Genomic DNA, 27,779 nt, shown 5'->3' with positions numbered 1-27,779 from the left:
AGGAAGAGCAACAGCAAAGGTGAGTGGCTGGAGAAGTGGATGTCTCCCGCCCCCTTTGTTAGCTTCCTAGATGGGCTGGCTGTGTGCAGAAATTACAGTTCTGTGACCGCAACTCTTTTTTCTTTCTCAAGAAGCAGGCGTGGGAGAGGACAGTTTGGACTGGGACAGTTTGGATTGCCCTTGGGATAGGGCAAGGGGATAACAGCCCCCCCCCATCTGCTGTTAGCCATAGAGGGGAAAACCTGTGGGTATCATTTGTGATGGCCCTCATCCAAATCCCACCCACGACTGCATATTGAAAAGGAAAAGGCAATAGAAATTCCAGTCAGAGGCCTCCTATGTCACGTGTAGCTTGGCCCTTGGTTTTATGGTTGGCATCCTTCAGTCTCGGAAGACTATGGTATCGCGCTCTGATTGGTGGTTCTGGAACAGAGTGTCCTTTCCAGTGCGCGAAGCCTGGGTAAAGTAGATATGGAGGATAGACTGTTTCCCATGCAGCAAATCCCCCCTTTCCACATTGCTGAAATGGTCCAATGGAAAGGCAGAAGCCAATACGGTTGGTTCCAGTGGCGTCGCAGGAGTTGCCAGAACATGACTGTGTTCAGCCATGAACTGCCTCAGGGACTCCGGCTCTGGATTTTGCCTCAAGGTTGACTCCTGAAGCCTTTCCCATAACTGGATGTAGCCACAAGGCAGTGGAGGTTTGGGATCAGAGTTTTCCTTCTCTCAGATGAGCTACCTTCCCAGGCTGACGAGTCCCATCTACCCAGTGGTTTTTTTGGTTATATGTTCCAATATCTGGAACTGATTCTTAAAGGCCATGCTTTCCTGCCTAGATTCAAATACTGGAGCTGTCTTTGGCTGCACAATTAGAATTTTGCTGTTGGTTTCATCATTAACTCTGCACCCAAGGTGATTGTGGTCTTTAGCTTTCAGGCAGACCTTTCTACTTCAGTCTCTGAATTCTCTCACCTGTATAGGTAGTGTACCAGTAGGAAGCCAATTTGAACCAAAACCTAAAACATAACTGAATGTTCATTATTTCTCCCTGAACCAGAACATGAACTAAAGTTGTCTGACTATAACCCAGGAATTGTCCTTGTAACTTTAAAGTTTTTAAAGGTACCTTTAAAATTGGGAGAGAGGGCATAAGTTCCCTCCTCCCAATTCTATCATCCTTCCCTTAATAAACAAGATCTGTAATAAACAAGATCCTAGAAGGTATGCAGCAGGTAGGAGAAGGTGAAGGGTAAGAGAACTGGGACAAAATATTGATGATTGAATTGAAAAGGAGCTATCTTCGGAATGCAGCCTCAAACGAAGCTGTTGTGTAAGTACCTGGGTTGGACCTGAGCTGGAAGAGAATTTTTAATTTCTTTTCCTTAGTGATTCAGAATGAGGATTCAGTTTTTTTGCTGTTATGTTGCTACAAGTACTGGCTTTGATCAGAATGAAACACACAGACACACAGACACAGACACACACAGACACAGTCACAGAGAGAGAGAGAGAGAGAGAGAGAGAGAGAGACGAATCTTTATACATTGGTTTAAATTTGTCTGGTCATCTGCCCTCTGGCACCTTCAAGAGGCCTTCTGTCATATGGCCCAATCATGGGCGGCCCATTTAAAGCACTCAGTAAGCAGCTATTTTAAGGATGCCTTTTGTTTCAAGGAAAATCATCCTTTATTACAACTGTATGATTTAAGCAATTCAATCATTAATACCGATGCTGTTAGTGTTCTGACAATATGACGCAATATTTATCATGATCATTTCTTTTCCTGTTTTTAGCAAGGGCTCAAAATAGTTCATCATGCAGATAAGACACTAGCCAGCTTTTGCAAATGGCAGAAGAGTATCAACCCCAAAACTGATGCCAACCCACTACACCATGACGTGGCAGTTCTTCTTACCAGGTATAGATACATTTCAGATTTCAGTAAGGTGAAAAGGCAGTTGATTCTCTGTTTAAACCGGCCCCATTTCATGGTGTGATCATGGTCTGACTGATGCAGGCATGCCTGCACTCCAAACATAAACCAGTTTTGCTTATAGTGTGGCCTTAAGTCACATGACCCTGGAAACAATTATTCAGTAAAGGTTTAAGGAAAGTTCTCAGCATCCTAAGCCACTGCTGTTTATCCGAGTGCCTCCCTGCTATTCAGGGCATTTTGATACTGAAAAGAAAAAAAAATTGCTGTGTGGAAATGTTAATGCCTCAACTAACAGCTCTGTCCCAGGGCATGTTGGTTCTTGTAGTGGAAAGCTTAATCAGACTAGTGCCAGATTGCACCAGGCCCTGGGACATGGAACATTTTGGGCCTGTGTGAGTGTGTACCGCTCAGTTCTGTTACTTTCCCCAGGTTAGTTATAGAGCTAGAGAAGTACAGAGTCACCATGAAACTCTCTATATTTTTACAAGACATCTAGGTTGTTGTTGTGACTTGCACAGCAGTTCTGCAAAAGTAAATTGTTCTCATATGGATCTTTGCAGTAGAGTGGGCCAGGTTCCAAATGTGGTGCTGCCCCTGGTTTAGATGTTTCCACCTCTTATCCAGAGAAAAAGATAAATCAGTACAATATCTGACAACTTTTTTGAATTATGTACGTCTGAGAAACTGAGACCCATTGTCCTGTAGGGTAGTGTAGTTAGCTAAGAGAATGATCAAGAAGTTTCCTGTCCTAAACCTCCCATGACCCACCATGCCACCACCTTACCTGCTGTTGTGCAGGCTAGGTCTGTTGGTGACAGGAGTATGGAGCTGCTGGACATTTGTGCCAGTGACTCTAAGACACACGGCAGCGACAGGCCATTATGAAAGTGAAATACGACAAAAATCCTTTGTCATAAAGGCGCCATAGGACTGGATCATAAGAGTGCAATCCTATTGAAATTCCCCCATGCCAATGCAGTGAGGCCAGCATGGCCTGTATCCCGCAGAGGAATTTTGCAGTTTGTATGTTTCCTTGAGGTAAGGGGATATTTGTCCCCTTGCCTTGGGGAAAGCCACCAGCTAAGGCATCACTTTACAGCTCAGCAGCTGAGAGGTGCTCTGCAAAGTAAGGCCTCGACAGAAGCAATGCTGCTAAAAGGGCAGTCCGCATGATAACTAGGCTCTCCCAGCATCTTGGCAGCGTCTGAGGGCCCAATCCTATCCAACTTTCCAGCTCCAGTGTAGCCACAATGCAGCCCCTTGGTAAGAGAACACATTCCCATACCTTGAGAAGGCCCCAGTGACTGCCCCTCCACCACAGGATGCAGCGCACACCCCACCGGCACAACTGCACCAGCACTGGAAAATTGAATAGGTTGGGGCCCTCACTCCTCTTGGACTGTGCATACCCCCCCCTCCAGTGTTTCTTGCCTTCTGAGGCTTCTTTCTTTCTCTCCTTCCCAGCACCTCAGCAGGGGCGGCGCTTGGAGAGCCCAGTTATCACATGGGCCATATAAAGAGCTTCCACGGACCATATCTGGCCCAAAGACCTTATGTTTGACACCCCTTAACACCTCACTCATAAATATATTCACAGCATCATATTCAGATGCAGGTCATGAATCAAGGGCTTTTCTATGAAGCGAAACAAAATGAAGTACGTCTCGTACTTTGAAAGAATTTTTTTTGGGGGGGGGGGGGTCCTTCCAATTCATTCCCAAACATAACAAATGCAAAACCAAATATTTTTGGTCCTTATTGCTTCAACTTGCTTGTTCTGAAATCACAGGGCTTTATTGCCTCTGACTTTTCTCACAACAGCGCTCGTCACAATAATTGCAGGGTTTTGAATAGAGCCATAATGAACAGTTCGTTGGTTGTTCTTTTTTCAATGATGCATGTGCTACCAACTTATTTCTAATTTAGGGGATAATGATTCAGCATCTCAACACAATTTATGGCAAGAAGCAGGGGATAGGATGAAAAAGAAACCGTATCTAGCCCACATACTATGTTAGGAGCTGGAACAAAAGGATCTGGAACAGATGGAGAAGGAAAAGGAAGTTCATTTGAAGTCACAGTGAATATTGAACATGCAGGAACATTCATAGCTCTTTTTTGAGAGTGTTGAGTGTATCATATGGAGGAGCGATGCACAGTTCCAGAAACCTTCCTCACATTCAGGTCTGCCTCTTTTGCCGACAAATGCCAAATGTGCAGTTGTCAGGGGTGGGGCTGGCCAGTGGGTGTTTTGGCATGGCTAATACACCCATGGGATATGGCTAGTAGGCACGATAGTAGACACCCATGGGACATGGCTTACCAAGGAACACGGCTAGTGGACACGATCCCACTCCCTCCTCATACGTTGGCTTTTGAAATGACTAAAAAGACTCATATCATCAACACATCAATGTCACAATTCTACCGTTGTGAATTATTAAGAATATTTGTGTACTGCTTTCCAACAAAAAGTAGTTCACAAAAATGATTCTACCTAGCAACATAAATAAATAAATAAATAAATAAATAAATAAATAAATAAATAAATGGTTCCCTGTCCCCTAAGGGCTCACAGTTTGAAAAAAGATTGGAAAGAGCCCCAGCTTCACCCAGTGGAAAAGGCACTATGCTGTGATTAAGGGGGACAGTTGCTCTCCCCCTGCTAAATGTAAGAGGACACCTGTTTAAAAAGCGCCTTTGTGTCCTGCTAGCAGAGAACGACATAGTTTGGTATATATGTCTATATGTAATACATTTACAGCCCAATACTATCCTCCCCGGCGCCTCAGGGGAGGGGAGGTGCATATTGGGAGTTTGACCTCTGGCTATTTCGCATGCTTTTTAAGATGTCCCCACACCTCTACCACACAAAAGGATTGCCCCACAGCATGAGTGTCAGTTTAAAGCAGTTTTAACCTCAAGGATTTTACTGTGTTCACAGAAAAGACATTTGTGCTGGCATGAATCATCCATGTGAAACTTTAGGTTTGTCGCATCTCTCTGGAATGTGTCAACCTCATCGGAGCTGTAATATCAATGAAGACTCTGGCCTGCCTTTGGCGTTCACAATTGCACATGAACTTGGACATAGGTGTGTTTAAATTAAAACCTAGTTCAGTTGTAGAGACGGTGCTTTGCATGGTGAAGTTCCCAAATTCCAACTCTGGCATAAGGACCGGGACTCAAAACCACCAAACTGAAACCCTTCCCCAAAGGTGTCAGTACAGGGAGCCAGAGGGTGGAAAGGCACAGGATTCTGTGTGGCCACTTACACTGGCTTAGGATATGGGGCAGGAAGCCAGCCTTGGGTCAGTCAGTAGGGTATCTTTCTTTACCTCTCTCCCATTTCCCCTTCCCATCACCTCTATCCACCACTTCCCTGCCATGAATCCCATGTGCAGTCTCACTGTGGTACAGGGGTGACAGTTCCTGCTGCCACTGGCTTGTCAGTGTCCTGATACATGCCCAGGCATGGCATGTGCCTGGGTAGTGATGCTGAGTATGGCTTCCCTGGAGTCTTTGGTGTGCTGACCTGCATTGCACGGCTGATGTACAAGATGACTTGTGGGTATGACTTTGTGAGTGCAGCAGTGTCTAGTGGCCAGTGGCACGCACAGGTCTGACTGCTCTGACTTCCTGCCTCTGGGCATGACAGCAACACATCTTCCCATGTCTTCTGGGGTCAGCTTGGTACCCTGAGAGTCTTCCCTGGAGTAGGCTGGATTGTATCCCAGGGGACTTGCTCCTGTGCAGGCATGTCTTGGATTGTGTCCCATGCAGCCTCCTTGAGATAATGATGCTTGGCTGACTTTGCCAGGCTGTGCCTGTACACTTGCTTTCATAGGGATGGCACTGGTGCCTGGATATGAGCTTGGCAGGCAGTTTGAGGTCTGATAGGTGAGTCTAGGGTTTGTGGAGCATTGCTCAGTTGCCAGAATTTTGCGGCACCAACCCCACAGTCAGTGGCATCGTTGTTGCTGGGGATGCCAGGGTTCTTTCTTGCCACGCTGGCAGGATGTAGCTTGGGCTCCATTGTCTCCCCCTCCAGGCTTCAGATATTATGGAAATCACACTAGGATTGAGCCTTAAGTGAGACGGGATTTTCAGCATGCAGCTGGTCTCAGAACTGCAGCTGTGAAATCCTGACTTTTTCATAACTCTCTTCATCATCTCAGGCTCACTGCTGTGCCTTTCACCAGGGCCAGTCAAACTTTACATTACCTGGTAACAACAAGCAGTCTCTCACACATTTTTTGTAATGCTCTGGGCTGCTGGGAGATAAGATGTTCTGTATAAGATGTTTTGTAAGCTTTCATGACTATTTCTTGTGCCTGTTTGTTTATCTCCTAGTTTTGGAATCCAACACGATGGAAAGGAGAATGACTGTGAGCCAGAGGGAAGGCGCCCGTACATTATGTCCCGGCAGCTCCAGTATGACCCCACACCACTCACGTGGTCACAGTGCAGCAAGGAATACATCACACGTTTCCTTGAGTGAGTGAAAATGGCAGGTTTGTGACAGGGACAATGGAGCGTACCTGATAACAAAAAGCAGTCTCTCACACATTTTTTGTAATGCGCTCTTTCTATATAGAAATATAGAGCAGTGTTTCTCAAACTGTGGGTCAGGACCTACTAGGTGAGTTGTGAACCAATTTCAGGTGGATCCCCATTCATTTCAATATTTTATTTTTAATATATTAGACTTGATGCTACCCTGGTAAGTGACTGCATTTGGGGAAATGTCACAGATTTGTATGTTTAACAGGCTGCTATGAAGATGCTTTTAATGATAGTTAATGGGACTTACTCCTGGGTAAAAGTGGGTAGGATTGCAGTCTAGGGTTGTTAAAAATTTTCCTGCTTGATGATGTCACTTCCGGTCATGACGTCACTTCTGGTGGGTCCTGAGAGATTCTCATTCTTAAAAGTGGGTCCCGGTGCTAAAGGAGTGAGAACCATTGAAGAAGCATTACAAAACATGCCAGAGAAATGTGTGTATAGTGTGCGTGTGTGTATAAATTTAGTTTATTATTTTATTTTAAAAATTATATTCTGCCCCCTTAGATAGGCAGCTTGGTGCTGAGCTAGTTCTTCCCTAGTCATCTGAAAATTGCTAATTGTTTTCTCTCTGAGCTAAGTTTCTTCCACTTTCCCTTGTCTGTCAACACCATTAACGGTCATCATTTTCTGAATCATCCTCTTAGCTGATAATCTTTCTGAAAATTCATGGCTCAAAACAGGATACTGTGATTAAGCTGGTGCCTGAGCAACGTGGAAGAGAACAGTGTTTCACCTCCTACATGCTGCATTTAGTTCTTCTCTGAAAACAACCCACTGTAACCAGCACCAACAACCAGTCGTTTTCCCTGCTCTTCCCACTATTAGCATAGAGGTTGGTGTTGCTGACCTTCCTTATGGAGAGTAACAGGCTCTTCCACAACAATTGCTAAAAGATGAAGAGTGGGTGGGTGCCTCTTTTGAGGGCAGCTGTTGGTACACTTCCCTCACAGAAGGACACCCTTTCCTGCTCCTTTCCCCTGGGGTCCCCTCAAAGGGGGAGTTCTTTTCTCCCAGCCAGCCCTATCAAGGGCTTGCCTGGGGAAGGCCACTTTCTGCCTTCCTGATCAGCTTCTCCCTGCTTCACTTCTCGTTGCTCTATCTAGTCCTCCTATTTCTGCCATGTCTACCCAGCCAGCCCTTCCCTTGTCTCTCTTGTGTATCTTCATTAACCCTTTCTATCTCCTCCTCCTGCAGAGGGACCTGCTTCCTTTATATCTCTCCATTCCTGCTGTCATTCCTGCTGTCTCGCCCTGCTTTTCCATGCTCCATCCTTGCCTCTCCAGAATCCTCCTTTCTCTCCCTCCCTCCTGCCTCTCCTGTCTGACTCTTTGCCTCGCCTCCTCTTTTATCTACTAATACCAGCTCCAATTGAAACTGCTGATTATCCACCAGCAACTCAGCCTTGCTGCAGAGGCGTGGAGTGGGGCGATAGCATCTTTTTCATCCCCATGTGACACTTTGACCTCATGTGACAGGCCATGGATCACCATGGTTCCAGCTGAGTACCACAATCCTGATGTTTAGTCTTCTGGGGACCTACCCCGTGATGCTATCAGTGACCATTATTATGTAAAGTGGAATGATAATTCATAGCAACAGTAGAGTAGATGAGCAGTATGCCTCACTGTGCTGAATTCATTAAAACGTGGATGCAGGAAGAATGGTTACCTGTTAGAGCCTCAAAGGGACCGAATGGCCCAGGAATGTGAGAAATGCCATAAGTGACTGTTCACAAGTGAAGTCAAATGCATGCGTTATTCTGACTGAACAAAGTTAGAGCCCAGTCCTGAGTTCACACTGCCAGCGCTCTGCCAGCTGTGAGTGTCGCAAACGTGCCATAAAGCACTTCACGGCCTTCAGCACCAGTTCAGCTCTGAAGCTAACTCAGTGCTGGCCAGCACTAGGCTAGTGCCGGTGGATCACCAGCACTAGTGGCTCAACAGTTGTGCAGACTGCCGGGCAGTGGAGAGGTCAGTGGAGGCATGTTGGGAAGCAGGAAGGAGGTGTTCTGGGATGGGGGGAGGCAGAGGGAGGGAGGGAAGAGGGCAGGGAGTGCCTGGGGAGGCAGCGGGGCAGGAGGGAGGCAGGACCAGTGGAACTCCACTCCACTGGATCCTGAGCCTCCCTGTCAGGTCTGCCGCCCGACTTGGAGGCTCTTGATTCTACAGCAACCCAAGGGTTGCCAGATGCAAGGGAGGGCACCAGGATGAGGTCTCTTGTTATCAGGTGTGCTCCCTGGGGCATTTGGTGGGTCGCTGTGAGATACAGGAAGCTGGACTAGATGGGCCTATGGCCTGATCCAGTGGGGCTGTTCTTATGTTCTTAACTACAATTCCCAGGAAGCCTTGCAGGTCTCTTGTTATCAGGTGTGCTCCCTGGGGCATTTGGTGGGTCGCTGTGAGATACAGGAAGCTGGACTAGATGGGCCTATGGCCTGATCCAGTGGGGCTGTTCTTATGTTCTTAACTACAATTCCCAGGAAGCCTTGCAGGTCTCTTGTTATCAGGTGTGCTCCCTGGGGCATTTGGTGGGTCGCTGTGAGATACAGGAAGCTGGACTAGATGGGCCTATGGCCTAATCCAGTGGGGCTGTTCTTATGTTCTTATGTTCTTAAGCTTTTCTGTTTATATTGTTTTAGAAATGCTTTGTGAATTGAGAGTGCTTTTATACTTTACATTTGTATATATTTTTTAAGTTTGGATTATTCTGTGAATCAGCAAATTATGGTAATTTTTTTTTTAAACAAAGTCCAAACTGTTAGTAATTAACCCCATTTATCACTCTTAGCCGAGGATGGGGCTTTTGCCTGGATGATGTTCCAAAGAAGAAAGATTTGAAACCACCTTTCATTGCACCTGGAGTGATTTACGATGTGCACCACCAGTGTCAGCTGCAATATGGGCCTAATGCAACTTTCTGCGATCAAGTTGATGTAAGTCTCTTCCTAGACCATCATTTATTTCTTGATGGTGAAACTAAGCATCTGCGCCATAACAGGGCTTGACAGGACTGACAGAACTTGACTAAGTTCCAACTGGGGGACAATTAGCTCACCAGGGGCAAAAAAAGAAAGATTATGCTGGTATGGAGGGCAGTACCTTGCATAAAAGAGGCTACAATCATACCACACTTACCTGGGAGTAAGACCCATCAAACTACATGGATCTTACATCTGAGTAGACATGCCTAGGATTGTACTGTGAGACTGCTATCCTGTACAGGTGGGACCTAGTTAAGCAGATTGTGTATCCACTGATATGGCTCAACACAGGTCCCCTGAACTTGCATTGAGTCATACTTGGCCCTACCTGAGCCCTCCAGAGCAGACTCAGGGAAACCCTCCAGGGGAAGCCCTCCAAGAGAATGCCTTTTATGGCATAAAAACATAACTTATGGTTTCCCTTGGGAAACCAGAAGTAGCATTTCTTCAGCTGAAAAGGCCATTCTGAAGCTTGCAGAGGTCGCAGGTAGACATGCCTGGCATCTGTGGGCTTCAGAAAGCCCTCTGGAGGGGACCAGAGCACAGCTCTGATCGCCTCTGGAGGGCTTAAAGAGGTGATAACTGTGGATTTCATTATCTGCTGTTTTCCACAAGGGGTCCAAGACTGGATTCCCTTCAGATAATGAGGCCCCACCTGTACACCCTTTCCTGGGAGTAAGCTTTCCTGGGAGTAATTTGAAATAGGAACCCCCAGGTTCTGTACTCTCCTGGGAGGGGTAGTTTTTCCCAGACAGCCCTCCACTGTCTAAGCTCTTTAGCTTGGGATGATGACATGGGACCCAGAACATGGGATAGAACATGGGACCCAGTAAAAAGGGAAAGCAGAAAGCAAGATGTGGTGTGCAACCACTAGCCACTAGGCAATGCTGCACTTGGTCAGTCCGTCTTCTTCGGCTATCTTCCCTGACAACATGCATCAGGAGCAAACTGAGCTCCAGAGGACTCCTGGAAGCAATCTGATTAGGGAACCATATATATTTAACACACCCAGTCACAGTCATATTTAATGCATTTGTTCACAAAGCTCAAGAATCCCAGAATCCTCTGCACTGTGGCAGATGCTAGAGTTCCTCAGCAGATGAGTCACTGTGCTGTGGAAAGTATTCCATGAAGGCAGAAAATGTGAACATCAATGCCTTACAGCAGTGCTTTACTTACAATTTACTTGAAAAGCAGTGGATCGGTTGGAAGGGAATGAAGAAGAACGTGCACACCATAAGCAATGTTTTTAAAAGAATCGCATGCGCTGTGAAAAACAAAACTGTTGACCATTTAACCCCTTGACAATACACCTTTGAGAAAAATACCTGAATGGAAGCCAGGTAGCCATGGGAGCATCTCTCTGCTATTGCATCTAATTCTTCACAAACAAAAGCCTTCTGGATAGCGCTTTTCATCATGCATCGCGGGACTGGGAACTGTTTCAGCTCACAGCTCTGAAACCAAGGCAAATAACAAGAACCGAAAAGTTTGTATTCTTTGGAAACTTTTAAGAAAAGTTAAGATTTGTTTTTTTTCTCTGTTTCTTCCAAGTCCTATGGCAAGACTCTAATGTCAGAGCTCCTCTTCACCTTCACCCTTTCCAATTTTGAGTGTCTCTTGATTGGGTGAGAAGTGTTTATTTTCTTCTCCTCGGTGAAAAGGATGTAAATGACTATACGGGTCACCTGATTTCTCATGGGAGCTATTTTGGCTTTGATTTGAAATTGGAACCCCTGGGTGTCAGTGTTCAGCCCTGGAAAGTATTCTGTTCCTCAGTGTCCCAGAGGAGCTGGACAGGAAGAAAGGCTTCTCTATTTCCTGTTCTCTGTGACTAGAACAAGTGGTAGCATATTGTCTACTGGAGGTAGTGCTGTTAGAAGCTTAAATGAGTTTTTCCTGCTTGAATGAACATGCTGGACAACAAGGTCTGAGAGCTTCGGTACTAATGAAACTATAATTTAGTTGTGTTCTGGCGTATTTAATTCATGAATTTGTGTGTTAGAAAAATCTCAGCGCAAAATTATTCTGAGCTTCCTGAAGACATCTCAAGATATCACCCTCTAAAAAGTAACTCAATTTGCTAAAAAAAACTTGATTGTTTCTCCTTCACAATGCATATGACTTTTGTTATTGCAGAATGTTTGTCAGACACTGTGGTGCTCTGTGAAAGGCTCCTGTCGTTCAAAACTGGATGCAGCGGCAGATGGAACTAGATGCGGTGAGAATAAGGTGATTACGTTATTCTGTCACAGGAAAAGTCAAATGTGGAAAAGATGACTTGCTACCTGCCCTGTTTTATCAGTGCTCTGAGAGCTCACATCAAAACAGAGGAGTGCCCTGTGGGACATCTGTGGCTGAACTTCACATTCAGTTGCAGTTCTGACAGTATGTTCACTGTGAAATTAATCTGAACACTGGATCATTACATCTGACTCTCTTTCATTCAGTTATCTTATGTCTCCTCGCTCCTACAGAGCAGATATACAATCTCAGTGTTTCTCCATGGCACTGACGGCTGAATGCAAAGGGCTTCCTCAGATCAGGTCGTTCAGGGTTTTTGAAATTAACTTAGTGCAAGATGTGAGGCTATGGGCTGGTAGGTATGATATTTTTCTCCAAATGCCCCCCTCCCAAATGTTGCTATGTACAGTCAGTTTTCTTTATACGCAACTTCGTTATCCGCAAGGGGCAGAATTGCCACCTACCTCTCATTATATGTGAATTCTGTGGCTGGGGTAAGCCCAGGAAAGGAGCCAGGAGACAGTGGAGGAGGAGGAAGGCTGAAGCAACCCCCTCTCCACTGCTCAACTCCAGGACCTTGTTGTTGGGCCAGCAACCTTCAACAAACATCAGAGGAGCCCTCACTGTCATCCAGTCCCACAGACTTCATAGTAAGGTTCAGGTCCATACAGGTTCATAGAGTGTATGGTGACCTGGAACCTGACCCGATTTTCTCCATAGGCTCAATGATTCGGTATCCGCTAATTTGGCATCCATTAGATTTTCTAGGAACCTATCCCTAGCAGATAACAAGAACTGACTGTTATCACACGGCATTGTTCCAAAAAGCATTAAGGGAACAATTGTACCCCCTCTGCCCTTAGTAAGACAGGTAGTGGCAAAGAGTTGGCAAAGAGAAAAAGGTTGGCTGATCCCCATCCCTATCCTTTGTCCCAATTCAGCCATAAGTTCTCTTTGGATAACTTTTGGCTCACCCCTAGGTTTAACTCATTGCTTCATGCCATCTTCTCAATTGTAATCGTACTCCAGTAGGTGCTATTTGCTTTTCAGGCCATAGGATACTTGTATGATACCTGTGATTTTTTTCTCACATGATATAAATAATAGGTGGGGTTTTCCAGGGGTTACCTGGAAAATGCCATTGAGGAGGGTTAAAAGACAATTCTAGTGCAGTGTTTCCAATCTGAATGGCATTTCCATACTCTGCAGTTGATATTAAAAAATGCCAGAGTTTCTATTCATGCAGATCTTCAGTGCCACATCCAGTTTCTCTCTGAATGGGAATGTAAATGTGAATTTCCCTACATGCAAACTAGGGAAGATTCTGTATTTGTGCCGTATCTACCTTGAACTGAAGCTTACAACTATGTGAACTTTCTGGTTGTGTAAAATGTCTTAGCTTTATTCTGCCTGATGGTCTTTATTATTAAGAATATTACAAAGAATATTTGTGTACCACTTTTCTGCAGAAAAGGTTTGCAACGTGGTTTTCAGACATACAGGTTTTGTCTCAGCATCCGTGGGGGTTCCGTTCCCAGAACCCCTGCAGATGCCAAAAATCATGTTCAACGAAATCAATTTAAACAAACAACCTCCCTTTACTCAGCGGTTTAAAAATACCCTTGCTTACCATTGTAATGTGGGAGAGCTGCAGCAGGCAGGCAGGCAGGCAATCAATCAATCAATCAATCAATCAATCAATCAATCAATCAATCAATCAACACCTTTGTTTCCATTTACTCCAAGGCAAGCGACTCCTCCCTTTCCCCAGAGCACAGCAAAAAATGCAAAGCAGAATAATCACTTCCTCTTTGCATTCTTTCATGTGCTCCAGGAGGAAGGGAGGGGTTCCTTGCCTAGGAGTGAACTGAAACTAAGCTGCTCTAAGCCACTGGAGAGAGTTTGATTGATTGCCTGTCTGCTGCCACACTCCTGCATTACAATGGTAAGCGAAGCTGAGTAAAAAGACATTTTTCCTTTACTTTAAAGGGCCCTTCTCATCGTGTTGAGATAAAACCACAGGTGAAAAATCTGTGAACAATTAAGTTATACCTGTATAACTCAAAAATTTTCATACTATCCAAACAGGGACATGTAAAACAGGGAAGGTGAGTGGTCTGATTTGCAAAAGCTAATATGGAGGGATTGCTAAAGTCTTGGGGTAGTGTTTTTTTTTTTCTCCCCTGACCCCTTACTTTTACTGCTTTATTGTCCAGTGGTGCTTCTCAGGTGAATGCATAACAGTGGGCAAGAGCCCCGAAGCAGTTAATGGTGGATGGGGATCGTGGTCATCATGGTCACATTGTACACGGACATGTGGGGCTGGCGTTCAGACTGCGGAAAGACAATGCAGTAACCCAGAGTAAGTCTTGTGTCTTGCTGTTTGGTTAACCTTTTGAACGCCCCCTATCTTGAGAGGCCTTCCTTCTAACTGACTTTATTTATGTATTTATTATCTGTTTTTAAAAATAATCTACAAGGCTGTAAGACTGTCAGCTTTTTATTTTGGCCCTACACCTGCACCTACCCTTTTCACAGCAATATGCAAGAGTGCTGTAGCTGAAGTTTTTCCTCATGCAGAAATAAGTTAAAGACTCCAGAGCAGAGTCAACAGCAATTTGTCAACCCTGCATGGCCATTAATGTTGTTGATGATTGTTGCTCTTTGTAATTGTTGCCAGTGGCGAAATGGAACATCCATATACCAAGGTGGTGACCCTCTTAATACGAGATGCTGAAGACCAACAGGGCAATCAGCTTTTTGCCTCTCTTGTGACTGCCCAGAGACAGGCAGAGACAACTAGTTGGCTGCCTTTGGAAACTAGGTGGATTGTGCCTGATTCTGTAAGGCTTATGTTGTTATATGCTTATGTTATTAATTTTATGCTTATTTCATTTTTAGGCCACAGTTTGGAGGAAAGTATTGCACAGGAGAGAGAAAACGTTATCGCATGTGTAATGTTAAGCTGTGCGTGAGGGTCAGGCCGAACTTTCGTCAGATGCAGTGCAGTGAGTTTGACACAGTTGCCTATAAAAATGAATTCTACCAGTGGATTCCAATTTATAACACAGGTAGGAAAATTCACCTGTTACTAGAAGTGAAAATAAAATTAAATATAGTCTGGTGGTATTTTGATATATAGATGCTGATTTTTAAATGTTTGCCCTTAACATTCAGAAAGTTTGCAAAGTTCCATATATGAATTGGGGAATAGTTCTTTGGCTGGATAGATACTGCCACCAATTCAACCAGTACTTGAGTGGTTGATTTACATGTGTGAGATACTGTATGTGAGAGAAAGTATAATTCATGCGTTGTTAATTCCAAACTGCTGCTTTGAAGAATAAGAGAGTTCTTTACGCTGACTGCACTTATCTGTTTCTCTTGTTTATCTGGGCAAAACCCCTGCTAACTGGAGGCACCTTTTAAGTGGGTGCTCTTCTTTTATTTAGCGGGGGGGGGGAGTAACTGGCCCTCCTCACCCCAGCACTGTCTTTTCTAGTGGCTGTCTACTGGTGGTGGTTTTATCCTTTTAGATTGTGAGCCCTTTTGGGACAGGGAACAATTAGTTGTTTGTTTGTTTTTCTCTGGAAACCGCTTTGTGAACTTTCCATTGAAAAGCAGTATATAAATACTGTTAATAACAATAATAATAATCTTATATGTTTCTTCTATAGCATGTAACTGTATGATAGGTATATGTCTGTGAGCCTTTCAGTATTGAAAGCCCCTTTCAGTATTGTTCTTTAATTGGTTCTGATCTGCACAGCTAAGGAAGACTGACCATTGGCATCAGGGTACTCAGATTACTGCTTAACAAAAAGAAAGCCATTGTATAGTTGTCATATGAGTTGCCTTCACATTAACCGCACTGCGGTCTCCATGGGAACAAAACATTCAATTCAGTGGTTTTCAACATACCAACTTATCAGAAAGTTGTCAATGAGATGAATAATGGCAGAGAAAAACATTCCTGAAAGATAGATTGCTCACCGCTTTCCATCTTCTCCTGCAATGCGTGAACTATCTAAAGAATGCTTGACTCATTCTAAGCCGTGTTTCCTGCTCACAGTAGTCAATCATGAGGTCTGGGAGATCTGACCAATGGGCCAGTCTAGATGCTAGTTCAATCATGTAAGTCCAGGTATACTTGCTGTTTTCCTTGTAAATAGCAAATGGGAATGATGGACTGATCCTGACCAAGACCATGGCAGAAGGATAGGGAGGCTTTAACCCTTAATCCAGGGATTCCCAGAGTGTGCAACATGACACCTTAGGGCAGGGGTGTCAAACTCATTTCATACAGTGGGCTGAAATAGCTTTCTTGTTACCTGTTGAAGGCCAGAAGTGATGTCCATAAGCAGGAAGTGACATCATTAAGCAAGTCATGACCAGAAATAAACTTTTTTTTTTCACTTAGGAACTCATCAACTGCAAATGACAAAAGAGAAAATATGCAAATCTTGACCATATTTTCAGGATATGGGAGACCCCAATTATTATGTAGGCCACTCTGTCAGTAGCGGCAACTGAGCTCAGCTCAGCAGCTGAGAGCAGCTGATGATGGTGCTGAGAGAGCCCATGGTCAAATAAAGAACGTCCACGGGCCACATCTGGCCCCTGGGCCATGTTTGACACCCCTGCCTTAGGGCATTGCAGCACACTCACAGAGGCACTGCGGGATATCCCCAATGGCCCTTCCTACCTTTTCCCACAGGCGCAACCATCTTGGATCTCATGAGATTTTGTGAAATCCAAGATGGCAGCACCCATTTGAGCCGGGAAGAAGAGGCTGAGGTGGGCATTGTGACCCAAGTAAGTTTGGAAACCACTGCCTTAATCTTTCCAGCCATGCTCCTGTCAAATGACACAAAGCAAAACCAGTTTACAGCCTCTCTTCATAAGTAATGGCATCTTCAAAGAAGGGGAAAGAATTAATTAATGCTCATTTGCTCTCCATCAGTAAATTTTCCCCACCCACTGCTCATTTGCCACAAGCAAACCTCTCATATATTGTAAGTGCCACACTTTCAGCCTTCCAGCTGGACATTTTACAAACGGCCTCATTGATCATACTTTTGAGTTTCCCTGCAGCGAATCCTTGTGAACTATATTGCCGTCCTTCCAACTACCACTTCTCCGAGAAAATGTTAGATGCCGTTATTGATGGTACACCTTGCTTTGAAGGAAACAACAGCAGAGACGTCTGTATTAATGGCATGTGTAAGGTATTGGGTATGTTTCCTTCTCTGAACACTTCATGGGGCAACTGAGTTACAGGGCTTGATCCTCAAGGAGGCCAGCAGGGTTGTACCATTACATGTTTGCATGCTGTTCCTTCATGCAGACTGCTTCTCGCTAGTTTCAGCTGCAATTCTATGCATGTTTACTTGGAAAGAGGACCTACTTTGTTCGGTGGGATGTTTATTTTCATGTAAGTGTGCAGATGTTTGCAGTCTATGACTGTTCCCAGCCTATTCCTGGTTTGGAGGTTGGTGAAAAGGGGTTTAGGAGCAGGGGTAGGACCAGATCCACTGTGGGGAGGCAGGGGTGCTCACTGGGTACACATTGATTCAGACTGGCTCTGAAGCTATTTGGGGGAGATATATTGATTTAAATCAGTGTTTCTCAACCAGAGCTATGGGCACCATCAGTGGTACTTAAGGTACTTGTGGTACTTGCAGGACCCCTGGACACTTGCTACCCAGCAGTGAGACCAGGAACACAGCACAACAGACAGTGGTAGGAGGCTCAGCTTGGTTGGCAAAGCTCCAAAGCATACTTTTCTGTTCTTGAAAACGCCCTCCCAACCACCCTGAGCCTCTTACTGGTGTTTGTTAGATCAGATCTGGCCTCCCAACCCAGAAGTAACTGATGATGATGTCATCACTGGTTTCTTCTGGTAGTACAGCAGCAACTGTTACCCTGCACATGCCTGATCTCGAAAGCTAAACAGGATCAGGCCTGGTTAGTACTCGGATGGGAGACCGCTTGGGAGTACCGGGTGCTATAGGCTTATATACCACAGTCTTTCGAGACTGAAGGTTGCCAACCAGCCACTTTGAATAAGTGAATCATGTGAAGTGATATGGCAGAGGGCAAACCTTGAGAAACACTGGTTTAAATGAAAGCAGTCTGATTTGGGCCAGAGTTAGCTTGCCCATCACTCCTTTCAGCTTTGATTTTCTGGACACATACAGTATTTGCAAATTCAGGTACTAATACACTTTTAGTTTTGTTAGAGTATCTTGTGAACATTAATTGGTCTTCCTTACCTCCTTTGATTGCTTCTCATCTTTTGTTTGACTAAAAGCATAGCATAGCATGTGTTGGTATTCACATCAACTGTGTAAAAGTTTAATATGCTAAATTTCTGCAGGTTACATTTTTGTTAAAGGCACTCATATGAAATTTTATATAGATTATTAAAATTCCATGTGGAATGCAAAACAAACAAACAAGATCCATGTGTGTTTGTGCTGTTAGTTTTGCACCTGGAAAAGGAACTGTGGGCATCATCCTATTGATCATTGGGACACAATGATCAATAGGTCTTATTCCCAGGAAAATGTGCATAGGATTGCAGCCTGTAGCTTTCTGTTAGGCTGCACTTAAACCTCTCAGAAATTCTCCTGAAACGGAATAGCCCATGTTTTCAGCTATCTGGATAGATTTCATTTAAATACATTGCAACATCCAGAAATGGAAGAGCTTTCACATTGTGTTTTAAATGAAGAACTACATTCTTTTCAGGTATGAAATGAAACATTCATCAGGGCTTTTCTGCCATTATTTGCTTAATGTGGTTAAATAGGGAGCATATCATTGCTTGTTACCAGTCAAGTTCAATTAGAGTGGAAGGCTTATTAGTGGCTGGACACCTAGGCAGCCTCCATTCATAGGTGAGTCCCTTACCACAGATCAGAATGCAGCCATCGGAAAAGACATTATCATCAGCTGCGCAGGAGAGGAAAGCATAAAGATTGATTTGACTTGACACAGAAGATGGTTCACTGTGAAACATCTTTCTAGAACTACCAACTGTTTCCCCAGTGAGCAGGAAGGAATTGGGAAGTAAAATTAAATGAGCACTGAGTTTTAAACCAGATGTTTGATGTTATGCCTAGGGGTGAATAGTGCTTCCAAAATGTGGAGGTGCTACAGATTCTACTCAATCACTCCCACTCTATCTCCCCTGTGGCACAACCCACATAATGTTCCTCCTAACTGTTTTACTGGAAAAATAAGAGGGGGAATTGTCACATCCCATCTGGCCAGCTCACTAGCTATATTGCCCCCTTTAAGTGTAGGATTTTTGTGCAGTGTTGGTACAACCTTTTCCACTTCCAATATTTAATGCAATGTGTCATTTGGTCATCTTTTTTTGTTCAGCTCAAGTCATATAGTCAAATCTGCATGTGAATTTCAACTCAGTAGTGTCACACTGCAATCTCCCTTGGAAACATTTTTTGCTGAAATATGCCTGTTTCTGAGCCTGTTACTGATTTGAGTTCTGTGGACATGCAATTACAGTACTATGAATGACTGGACTTTCTGGCCTCATTTTGTAATATTATAGCCAGAACCACTTAGTTTGTGTGCCACCTTTCCACAAACATTAAACCTGTTTAAGCAGATCACAAGTAAAATGATCCCCCCATCACTAACCAGGCAACCTCACTATAAACCATAATTCAGTGCAATCATACCTAAGCAGTAACTGGCAACAATACAACAGATTTATCAAATACAATTCATCCAGTAATCAGTGTCACAAAAGAATTTATAATGATGCCCACCCTCTAACCATGGGGGTTAGAGAGAGAAAAGTGCATGACCAGCCCCAACCTCAAAGGCACAAGCTCTTTAGGTGTGACCCACTTCAAGTAGCAGCCACAGTGACAGGAACAGTGCATTTATGAGGCCAGCAAATTTGCAGGTGGCCCACTTCCATCCACCAATTTGCCTCCACTGCTTCTCCTCTTCTTAGATTGGAAAAGAAAAGGGGTGGTATTAGAAGGGGAAGAGGAGAAGAGGCGAGGAGGGGGATGGGCACACTTATCTGCTTCCAGTCCAGGGAACAGTAGAAGGAACAGAGATAGGCCCATCTCTGGGAAGGGGGTGGGACAGCATTTAGCATGCTGCCTCAGCTGTCAGGTCCTGGGCCAACCCTGCATGGAGGGCAACACCCAACAACACACGTGTTCATGCACACCTGCATGAAGTCTCCTAAACATGCAGTCACTATCTTGTGCATAACTGGACCTTCACATCTCATTTTGCAATCTCTCTCTCTCAGGCACATACACTACCGAGCCCTAGTCTCCAACAGACTCCAGCCAGGGGGCTCTGGCAGGGCTCTGACTCTCATTCACCAAAATCAAGCCAGCACACCCACTCTTGAGGGAGGGATTGAGGAATACATTTTGGAAGTCTTGTTTGTAACTTTCTTTGTACAGGAGAGGATTTGCTGATCCAATTTCAGATCAGAACAGACAAAAACTGGTTATTGTTAAATAATAGCTACTGCTCAGTAGACCTGATTTGTCTTCCATACAGTACCTAAAAACCCCAGCTTTTTTGGGGGGGGGGGGAATTGCAACACATTTTCTCATCCTTGTGGCTGCAAAGATAAGCCTGAAAGAAGTGGGCAAATTTGTTGAGCAAGACATACAGAAGTCAGTGACTGAGGCTCTGGCACTTCATTCATTGATCTTCCCCAGTGCTAGGAAAAGTAGAATAAATTATGCAAATGTGACTGCAGATCTTGCACAATTGTTGAGCCATTGTGATCCTAGCCTCTGTACCTCGCCCCAGACGATTTAATAGATAGATGGACCAATGATGTGGCAGAGATCTAAGGTAGTTCATTATAATGCCCAATCTGCTATACATTAATGCTTCCACTGATGGAGTCTCTGCAACAGCATCTCTGCAACAGCCCTTTGATAGTCTCTTTCTAGTCTGCTTAGAGCTAGAGATCTCTTGTTTATAAAGTCGCTAAGAATTGATAAAACACACACAGTCTGCTTAGAGATCTCATGTGAAACTGTCCCCAATTTTAAATACCTCTGTGTGGAAACGAGGCATGATCTTTGTCATTGTTGTCATTTCTCCCTTCTGAAATAGCTGATTATAGCAAGTAGTTGAGAAAAATTGGTCCATTCTGATCCCAGTATATTATATTTGCAGCATTTATTCTGAAAAGGAAAAAAAAAATCTTTTTTTCAGACTGTTGGCTGTGATTATGAGATAAATTCCAATGCAACTGAAGATCAGTGTGGAGTTTGCCTGGGAGACGGTTCTTCTTGCCAGACTGTGAAGATAACATTCAATCAAAGTGAAGGATTAGGTAAGAAATGCTTTCTTCCACGTCACTTTGCTGAGGCCATTTTAGTAAACCAAGAAATTGCCCCTGCCTAACGAAAAGGGATATGAATGAGAAGTCAAAAAAGGAAGATTTTCCAGACCTCAAGAATCAACCCAAAAGTTGTCCATGGTTTGAACATTTTTCTCAGATTTGATGGGGGGAGGGTCTGGGAGAGTCGCATTCTATGGAGCTGAATACTGGCCAGCGACAAAGGAAGTTGAACATCACCTTGGTGTCATGGAAACAAACAGGCTCCTGACTCATTTTATTTCATTGTTGCCATTTTTCCTAACAGCATTTTTCCTAACAGCATTTCCAGGTAGATAGTGCTGGGAGTTAGGACAGACAAAAGAAAATATTTCTTCTCTCAGCATGTAGTTAATCTGTGGCACTCCTTGCTACAGGATGTGGTGATGGCATCTGGCCTAGATGCCTTTAAAAGGGGATTGGACAAATTTCTGGAGGAAAAATCTATCACGGGTTACAAGTCATGATGTGTACGTGCAACCTCCTGATTTCAGAAATGGGCTATATCAGAATGCCAGATGCAAGGAACGGCACCAGGATGCAGGTGCCTTGTTGTCTTGTATGCTACCTGAGGCACCTGGTGGGGCCGCTGTGAGAAGGAAGCTGGACTAGATGGGCCTATGGCCTGATCCAGCAGGGCTGTTCTTATGTTCTTAAAAATGGCTACCATTTCTTAACCATCAGTCTTCTCACATCATCTGAAAGGATCATAGTGAGGGGACTTCTGGGTTAAAAAAATTAGTATCTGCCAACAGCCACTAGAGGAGCAATGCCTCATTCCTCTTCACTGCCAAAATTTTTAGCCAATTTTTTTTTACTAACTTTCAATGCAACTTATTTTTTAAAAACATCACTGTTACTCCGATTCACATGTTTCCTTCAAGCAGGAGGCTCCTAAATGCTTCATTTCAATGGTGTAAGATTTCCCGCCCCTGTCTCTGAACCCCCACTCCCCAATAAGCTAATTGATCCAAGGCAGAACAAAATGTACTAAAAATTGTAAGTAGAGTGAGTGGGCAAGGGAAGAGGGAATCGAAAGAAACCTTTCTTCAAAATGTGGATTAAAACAATTCTTAAAATTGCTTTTTAAAAGCTGTATTTTATTGCTTTTTTTAAAGCAGGGAATTGTTTTAGCAATTTTCCTTATATCTCAAGCACTGGTGCTTTGAAGAAAATGACAGAGGAAAGAGAGTAAGCTAAATTTTTGGTGATGATAGTGTTCTTCCCAGCAGCCAACATCAGAAGGCAATCACCATTTTCTCCCCAGAATACCCACCCCCACCCCGAGAGACACTGTCATCATGGAACATTGTTCCAAGGGGGCTTCTGGGGAAATACGTATTAGCACCATAAAGGCTGTTAAAGACATTACAGGTCATGCCTTGTTATCCACGGGGATTCCGTTCTGGAACCCCCAGTGGATTAAAAAAAAATCTGTGAATACCAAATCAGTGGAAAAATAAATTTAAAGACCCACTTCCAGGTTTCTTGCGCCTCCATTGCTGCCTCAGAATGCATTGGAATCAATGCTGTACCACATTCAGCCACTAGATGTGGTGAATAATAGCCTCTAGTGCAGTGTTATTCAAACTGTGAGGCATGGCTCTTTAGGGAGGCGCCAGGAACTCAAAGGGGAGGTGCGGGACGTCCTCTTGCAGCGATACAGTCTCACCCCTGGGCAGAATACGAGTTGTCTTCTGCCCGTCTTCTGTGCTTTAGAGCAACTAAGATGATTACTGGGCCGGGGCACCTTCCTTATGAGGAAAGGCTATGGCGTTTGGGCCTCTTTAGCCTAGAAAAGAGGCACCTGAGGGGGCACATGATTGAGACACACAAAATTATGAAGGGGATGGACAGAGTGGATAGAGAAATGCTCTTTACACTCTCACATAACACCAGAACCAGGGGACATCCACTAAAATTGAGTGTTGGGAGAGTTAGAACAGACAAGAGAAAATATTTCTTTACTCAGCGTGTGGTTGGTCTGTGGAACTCCTTGCCACAGGATGTGGTGATGGCGTCTGGCCTGGACACCGTTAAAAGGGGATTGGACAAGTTTCTGGAGGAAAAATCCATTACGGGTTGCAAGCCATGATGTGTATGCGCAACCTCCTGATTTTAGAAATGGGTTATGTCAGAATGCCAGATGCAAGGGAGGGCACCAGGATGCAGGTCTCTTGCTATCTGGTGTGCTCCCTGGGACATTTGGTGGGCCGCTGTGAGACACAAGAAACCGGACTAGATGGGCCTATGGCCTGATCCAGTGGAGCTGTTCTTATGTTCTTAAGAAACAGGAGTTGCTCAGCTGCTCCCTCTGAGAGTGGCTGCTGCCGCCCCGCCCTCTTCTCCCTCCTCTCGAGGCTGCTGCCTTCTGTGTTCCATGCATGTTGTTTCCAAAGCTCTTTGACTCCAACCCCCATCTGGAAAGTACTGAGCATGCTCATTTTGCAGTCCTTGTCCTTGCTGACCTTCAGAAAGAAACCCTCCTTGATCCTTGTCTGGTTGGTTCCTAGTTCCCAGCCTGGGATCGATTCTCATCAAAGTGAAATCTCTCTTTTCAACCCCCTCCCTCTTCCACTTCCCCCTTTCAATCTCCAAACCTTCCTGCTTTCCTCCCCCTCCCCAAATAAAATACTTCCCAGGGGTCTTAAAGTTGTTTCCATGCAGTTGGCAAAGGGGGAAGGGGAGAGACAAGCACACACTTTACTTGGCCAGAAGCAGAAAAAGGGTACTGTTTTTAAAGTGATTTATTAATCTTGTTGTTTGACTGAAGAGGAGAGGTTGTATTTTTAAAGTAATGAATCTTGCTATTTGAAGGGAATACTTATCAGCCATTGATGAAGTGATTGCCAGCCCAATCCTATCCACACTTTCCTGGGAGTAAGCCCCATTGACTCTAATGGGATTTACTTCTGAGTATACATGCATAGGCTTGAGCTGTACATCTCCTAGTATAGGAGACAAATCAGCTTCCTAACCAAACCCTTATCAGTTCTGATATATTTTCATGGTCTATTTTTGTTTTCCCTACCAGCTGCTAGAAAAGTTTAATTTAATTTAATTAATAAAGGGTTCAATCCTATCCAAGGAGAATGGGAAAAATGACTAGTTGGATTGGGGTCCACAGGGGTGTGTGTGTGTGTGTGTGTGTGTGTGTGTGTAAAATGTTGGTCAGACTGGTTGTTCACAAAGTTCATTTGATAAAACAATTCTATTGGTATGCTTACAAAGTTAAAAAAAATGAGTCTTCCTGGACCAGATAAAATCTACTTACTCCATCAGTAGCTGATCATTTATAAAGCATGTATATTGCTGTGTATTAATAATATATTTTTAAGATCTGCATTTAATTAATGATATGATTAATATAATTAATATTAATATAGTTAATATTTCTGGCCACTTCCTGTTTAATGATGTCACTTCCAGCTGTCAGGAACATGATGGGGAGTCAAGGCCAACAGCCATGGGGGTCAAGGGAGCCACTGGCCAGAAAAGTTTGAGTACCACTGCTCTAGTGGGATGAAATTGTAATTATTTAACAGCACAAAGGTGGGAAATTGAATTTTGATGCTTTTTTCCTTGTTACAAGGTGGATTTTGGTATCAGTGGTGAGTCAAATCAGTGGATACCAAGATTCCACCTGTGCTGTACTTTATTTACGTACTTTTTAAAAAAGCTTAAACAGCAGCTGAATCAGTTTACTCACAAATCAGGACCACTGTGATGCCGAGGGGTATTTTTAATCCTTACTCCTTGCCACCATCCTGATTCAAACTCCTCTCTTTTTTTTCTATTTACATCTAAGGAAAAAGGTTTCTATCCTAACAAATTACAGAAATCTGGATTTGACAAATCCAACCCCTCCCCCCCTCAAGCCATAAACTAATCATTTCAGTGGGGGGGGGGTTTAAAAGAAGGTTTCAGTACTACCATATTTTCCCCATAAGCCCCTATAGAACGATGCTGCATAGAGACAGTTCCCTTCTGAAGGGAGATTCCAGAAAAAGTGTGGCGTTTGCTAGCTGGCACTAACTGCTGAAAAAAAAAAAAAACCACCACCACCAGTAAGACAACTGGATCTAAAAATGTAAAGATGAGCTTTTTGCTCCTCCGGCTGGTTCAGGAGGCAATAGATGAAGCATGGCCATGGCTGGTCTCTTCGTCTTTGTCTTCTTCTTCTTTAGCATTTCTCCCGTGTGGTGGCGGAGTCCGCTATTTTGGATCGGAGTCGCCATTTCTCTCGATTGCAGGCTTGGTCTCGGTGTAGGCGGGTGATTTTCATGTCGCCATGCAGTGTGGCCGGCCCTTCAGTAGTTTGCCGTTAACCTGCTACTGAGGGCCCTTCTGCTCCAGCGTATCGCTGTTGGCGTGCAGAACATGGCGGTACCATTGAAGCCGCATTTCTCTCAACTTGTCGGTGATTGGAGCGTTGCCATACTGCTGCTGTATGTCGTCATTGTGGATGTGGTCAGAATGAGTTATACCACTGATCCAACGCAGTATCTTTGTCTCCATGACACCAAGGCGATGTTCGACTTCCCTTGTCACAGGCCAGCATTCAGCTCCATAGAGTGCAACTGGCCAGATGACCATTTGGCAGATCTTCGACTTGAGACATGGCCACGGCTGGTCCATGTACAGTAAAAGCAAGTCACAGTATTACTGGTGGGCACAGGTTTCCCAAGTTGAAGGATTTTAAATTAGATCAGAGGAGGGGCAAGTGATGTTGTCCAAAACAATTATGGTGTTTTACAAAAAGCATTGACAGAAGTTTGAGACGTCATCTGAGTACATTCAGTCATTCTCCCAAGAACTGTGTTTGGCTATCCGGCAGTAAACACAGCAGTAGTGGCAAATCTGACTGAAGCAGCATGTGTCTTAGGGTAATTACATGCTTCAGAAAGCACTACATGCATGTATTGCTTGACCCTAAGTTCAGTGAATTAAATGTGGCTGTATAAAGTCACTTTGTGATAACAGTCAGAGACTGTATGTCGACTTTAAAAGCCTTCAGCTTACTTATCAAAACACCCTGATCCAGCCCCACATGCATGCAGCGATCCGTTGCAAATGTCAGCCTGAAGAGGCGACTCTGTTTCTGATGGAGTATGATAACAGGGAAAATAAATCATAGATCTAAAGCTTCCTACAAAAGTTCAGTTCATCTGGTCCTCTCTGATAATTCTTTCATTTTAAAAAGTGTGGTTGGAGAAGCAGGATTTCCTGTATTTGCCAAGCAGATGCACACCTATTGAATCCTGAAGATGTCCCTGTTTCCTTAAAGGAACAGTTACTTCCTACAGATGCTGGGAAATCACGTCAAATTTGAAGAATGTTTTGAGCATATGAAGGTGCCTAGTCAGGGTCAGAGTCAGATCATTGGTTCATCAGTACTGCTTGTATAGTCTGGTAGTAGCTCTCCTCTTTCCCAGCCCTGTCTGGAGAATGAGCCCTTCTACATGCAAAGTCTGTGCTCTGCCATCATGCCTCAGTCCTTCCCAAGAGCTGGGGAAAATTGCTCTTAGGGCGCAATTCAGAGTGTGCTTTGGGCCTGCGCAAGACTTTTGCACTGGCCCAGGAGGGTCACAAATGTGTGTAAAGCACATTTGCACCTTCTCTAGTGTCAGCTGAGCTGGTGCAGGGACACGCACTGGCCTGCAGAGGTTGAATCCAACCTCCACGCTGATTCTGATGGGAAGGGTTGCGTTGGCTGAGGTTGGGGGTGGGTGGGTTGGGGGGCTGGGCCACGTTCTGGGTAGGGGGCAGGGCAGGCAGAGGGCGGTGCTGGGGGCGGGCAGGTGGCAGGTCTGGGACCCAGCTGTTTGCTGGATCCCAACCCCATTCCCTGAGCAGCACAGAGTGGCTGCAAGCCGCTTCGCTCTCCTTGGACTTATGCCACCTCCTAAGGTGGCACAAGTCTGAGGAGACCCACTGGGGCTGTGGTGGCTTACCTGGGGGTAAGGGGAAGAGTTTCCTCTTGCCTCCGGCTGAGCCACTTTGGGCCCATACCTTGCACTGGATACAGTGGGTCTGGCCTGCCTGTTCCAGCGCAAGATAGGATTGCGCTGTTAGGTGCATAGGCTTTGTGAACTTAGTTAAGGCTGAATGCCCCAATCACTGGGGCAAACTGTCAGAGATTTCCTATTTGACAGAGGCTGTAGATGCCCTTGTTCCCAGTTCTCTTCTCATTATGTACTGTCAGCTTTATCCTGGTTGAGTTATACTACTTGAGGAAAAAAATTGAGGCTATATTCCATAAGGATTTTATCAAGGACTCAGAGTACAGGAAGGATCAAAGTGTGGGTTGATTTTTGTCACTGCTTAAAGACATTGGATAATTTTAGGGAGAAAACATTGAAAACAGAGGTTAATTGCTTCCGTGGCCTCTGCATTCACACCTGTTTGTAAGTCTGTCAATGTTGACGCTTTAAGGTGACAGATGAATTGTTGGAATGCAACATTTGCAGCATAATCTGGAGGGCCACATTAGACGCTTTAATACCCGAAGGTATTTAAACAAAACGAAGATGTGAACTCCAGACAGCTACATTAGCTTTGGAGTTTAAAAAAAAAAAATTCAAAAGCCACATCATTTTTGGAAACCAGTACTATGTCTTCCTTCAATTAAAATCTCTTTCAGCTGACCAAGATG

General features: G+C 44.4%; 1 protein-coding gene across 1 annotated transcript in view; it reads left to right on the top strand.

Moving 5' to 3' along the window:
- The window catches only part of ADAMTS12 (ADAM metallopeptidase with thrombospondin type 1 motif 12), a 148,848-nt gene that overhangs the window by 86,419 nt on the left and 34,650 nt on the right, over positions 1-27,779 (top strand). Inside the window, exons 6-14 of the mRNA XM_066615124.1 lie at positions 1,795-1,919; positions 4,882-5,031; positions 6,291-6,434; positions 9,291-9,435; positions 11,623-11,715; positions 13,944-14,089; positions 14,629-14,798; positions 16,822-16,955; positions 20,959-21,079. Coding sequence (XP_066471221.1) covers positions 1,795-1,919; positions 4,882-5,031; positions 6,291-6,434; positions 9,291-9,435; positions 11,623-11,715; positions 13,944-14,089; positions 14,629-14,798; positions 16,822-16,955; positions 20,959-21,079 — 1,228 coding nt within the window. The remainder of the gene's footprint in view (positions 1-1,794; positions 1,920-4,881; positions 5,032-6,290; positions 6,435-9,290; positions 9,436-11,622; positions 11,716-13,943; positions 14,090-14,628; positions 14,799-16,821; positions 16,956-20,958; positions 21,080-27,779) is intronic.

The sequence above is a fragment of the Tiliqua scincoides genome, chromosome 2 (genome assembly GCF_035046505.1).
Source record: "Tiliqua scincoides isolate rTilSci1 chromosome 2, rTilSci1.hap2, whole genome shotgun sequence".
NCBI classification, from domain to species: Eukaryota; Metazoa; Chordata; class Lepidosauria; order Squamata; family Scincidae; genus Tiliqua; species Tiliqua scincoides.
The sequence above is the reverse complement of the archived record's forward strand: the minus strand, read 5'-3'. Positions and strand labels throughout refer to the sequence as shown.